At 43.3% G+C, this 2,363-nt stretch overlaps 1 protein-coding gene across 3 annotated transcripts in view; it reads right to left on the bottom strand.

Annotated features, from left to right (window-relative positions):
- LOC106515769 (uncharacterized) overlaps nucleotides 1–2,363 on the bottom strand; it is a 57,685-nt gene that overhangs the window by 15,445 nt on the left and 39,877 nt on the right. For all 3 annotated transcript variants that reach the window (XM_014005744.1, XM_014005745.1, XM_014005747.1), the window contains one exon: nucleotides 1,717–1,856. In XM_014005744.1, the coding sequence (XP_013861198.1) occupies nucleotides 1,717–1,856 (140 nt within the window). The remainder of the gene's footprint in view (nucleotides 1–1,716; nucleotides 1,857–2,363) is intronic.

Raw genomic sequence — 2,363 nt, 5'->3', positions numbered from 1 at the left:
AACTAACAAAAACACACACCCCCGAGAACCCTCCCATCCCTCCCCACCTACACCGGATCCACCGACAAAACATAAATACATCCCGCATTCATACATCAGACAATACAAGACACAGGTTTGTGTACAAAGAACCAACATTTGACCTCCACACAAAGCCATCTGCAGAAACTCCCTCCACGCAGGATACAAATGGCTGCCAGATGTCAAAGAATCCATCCACAGATCCTCCAACAGTACATCCAATCCTCTCCAAATGAATGCAAGACACAACCTCTCTCAACCAATGACCATACACTGGAGGATGTGGACCCCTCCAACGAAGAAGAACAAGTCCCCCAGCCAGCAGAAAGCAAAAAGCCAACACCGTCCTCCGATGTCCACCGAAGGAAGCCCCCGCTGGAGCCACCCCAAAAAGAGAAACGAGTGGCGATGGACGAACAGCTCGTCCAAACAGTCCCGAAAAGGTATCAAAGACGCCTTGCCAGCATCCATGCAACCCCGGACAGGACCAGAACGTGTGCAGAATTGCGGCAGGAGACCGTCCGCAGCGATCATACGCCGGATCCAAGTCCCCCCCCCACCCCGAATCTGCACAATCTGTCCCCAGACCAGTGCAGACGATGCACCACCCCGAATCGAACCACAACATGCCTCACACACCGAGGACGAATACATATTCTGAACAATCTCCTGCCAAACTGTGTCCGACATGGACCCCTCCAAGTCCATCTCCCACCCGCCCTCCAAAGAATCCAAACCGGAGCCAGAAAATGAGCCGAGCAGAGAACAAACTCCACTCATAGAGCGCTCCGCTACAGACCCACACACCAAAATCTCATCCACAAGAGAAGTTGGGGGGCGCAGAGGAAAACATCCAGAGCCCGACACCACAAAATGCCCCAGCTGTAAACGCCCGAAGAACTGCGACCCATGGACGCCAAATGTCTGTGCCAACTGCCCAAATGAGGCGAACCCACCGTCTATACAAAGATCACCTAGAGAAGTTACTCCCTCCAAACTCCAAGCACTGAAAACAGAGTCCACCAGCGAAGGAGCAAACACATGGCCACTCGACACCGGAGCAGACAACAACTCTGCACTTCCAAACAACCTCCCGCACTGACTCCAGACCTCCACCGTGTGAGTTACAACCGGACCAGAAGCATAATCACATACATTTCTATTCATTAAAAACACTTTAAACTCATTTCTTCTTTGTAAGTTTGTAAGTTCTCTTTGTCCTGTGACCTTTGTATTTCTTCATCTCGGAAAGTACCAAACTGGTTTCTGTAACAACACTTAATTCCTCATTTTTCATGCATTTTACTTCTCTGTGATAGACCTGTTTTTAAACAATCAGTTACTTTTTGATTTTGTTACAGAGAATTTCCAACTTACTGTATGATTTTTACCATGTTATTTGACAGGTTCCACCCTGGTGTTAATGACAGCCAGCTGTCGCAGTTTGTCATTCCATGTGTGTCGAGCCCTTTAGCCTGACCACCAGAAACAATGACTCAACCATACCTCTCCTATACACTAATCCCTGTTTTAAACTGCAACTTTTTGGAGCTGTAGCGCACATCAAATTATTTTCCACTGGATGCCATTAAACCTATCTTATGGCAATRCCTTTAGATAAATCATAGTACAACTGTTTTTGGTCATGTGACACATTTTTAAACCCATGTTTTCTTTAATATCCTGTTAACTCACAAAATATCGATGGATGTGGTCAAAGCTGATTATGTGATTGACGATATCGTGTGTGGCTACTGGGATGCAGCACAGCGTGCAGAGGTAGTGTCTGTTCTCACCCCGCCCGACACAAACGCATTCAATGATGTGCTGCAGTCCTGCAAGACAAAAAAATCAGGACAAAAGGTTTAAAAGGGAAAAAGAAAAAGAAAATCATAGGTTTACTAGAAGCTGAGGAAGGCTAACATAATTTATTCACCTGTGGCCCACCCAAAAAAAAAAGCTAYATTATTGTAAGGGTCACCCTAAAGGGGAATGGACATTTCCACCTGTCTTTGACTCTAGTTTCAAAAGACCTTCTTCAAAAGAGACGTTTTATTTTCTTTAATAAACAAAATAATAACGCTCTTTATATTCTTGATTTATACTTTCTTTAAACTACAAGTTATCATTTTATAAATCAAAGTTACATAATGAAAATAATGACAGTCTTCTTTCATTATACTTAAGAAAAAGAAAAAACACACAAAAAGAATGTTTCAACGCTTATTTGTTTTACACAAATCTTTGTTTAATCAACTGTTATTTTATAGTAAAGTGATTATGTGTTTTCTTTTATTTTTCAATTATACTAAATTGATCATTGTGATTATGAGTCTCTATGT

Source organism: Austrofundulus limnaeus, unplaced genomic scaffold, assembly GCF_001266775.1.
Source record: "Austrofundulus limnaeus strain Quisiro unplaced genomic scaffold, Austrofundulus_limnaeus-1.0 Scaffold32, whole genome shotgun sequence".
NCBI classification, from domain to species: Eukaryota; Metazoa; Chordata; class Actinopteri; order Cyprinodontiformes; family Rivulidae; genus Austrofundulus; species Austrofundulus limnaeus.
This window is presented reverse-complemented; position numbering and strand designations above follow the sequence as displayed.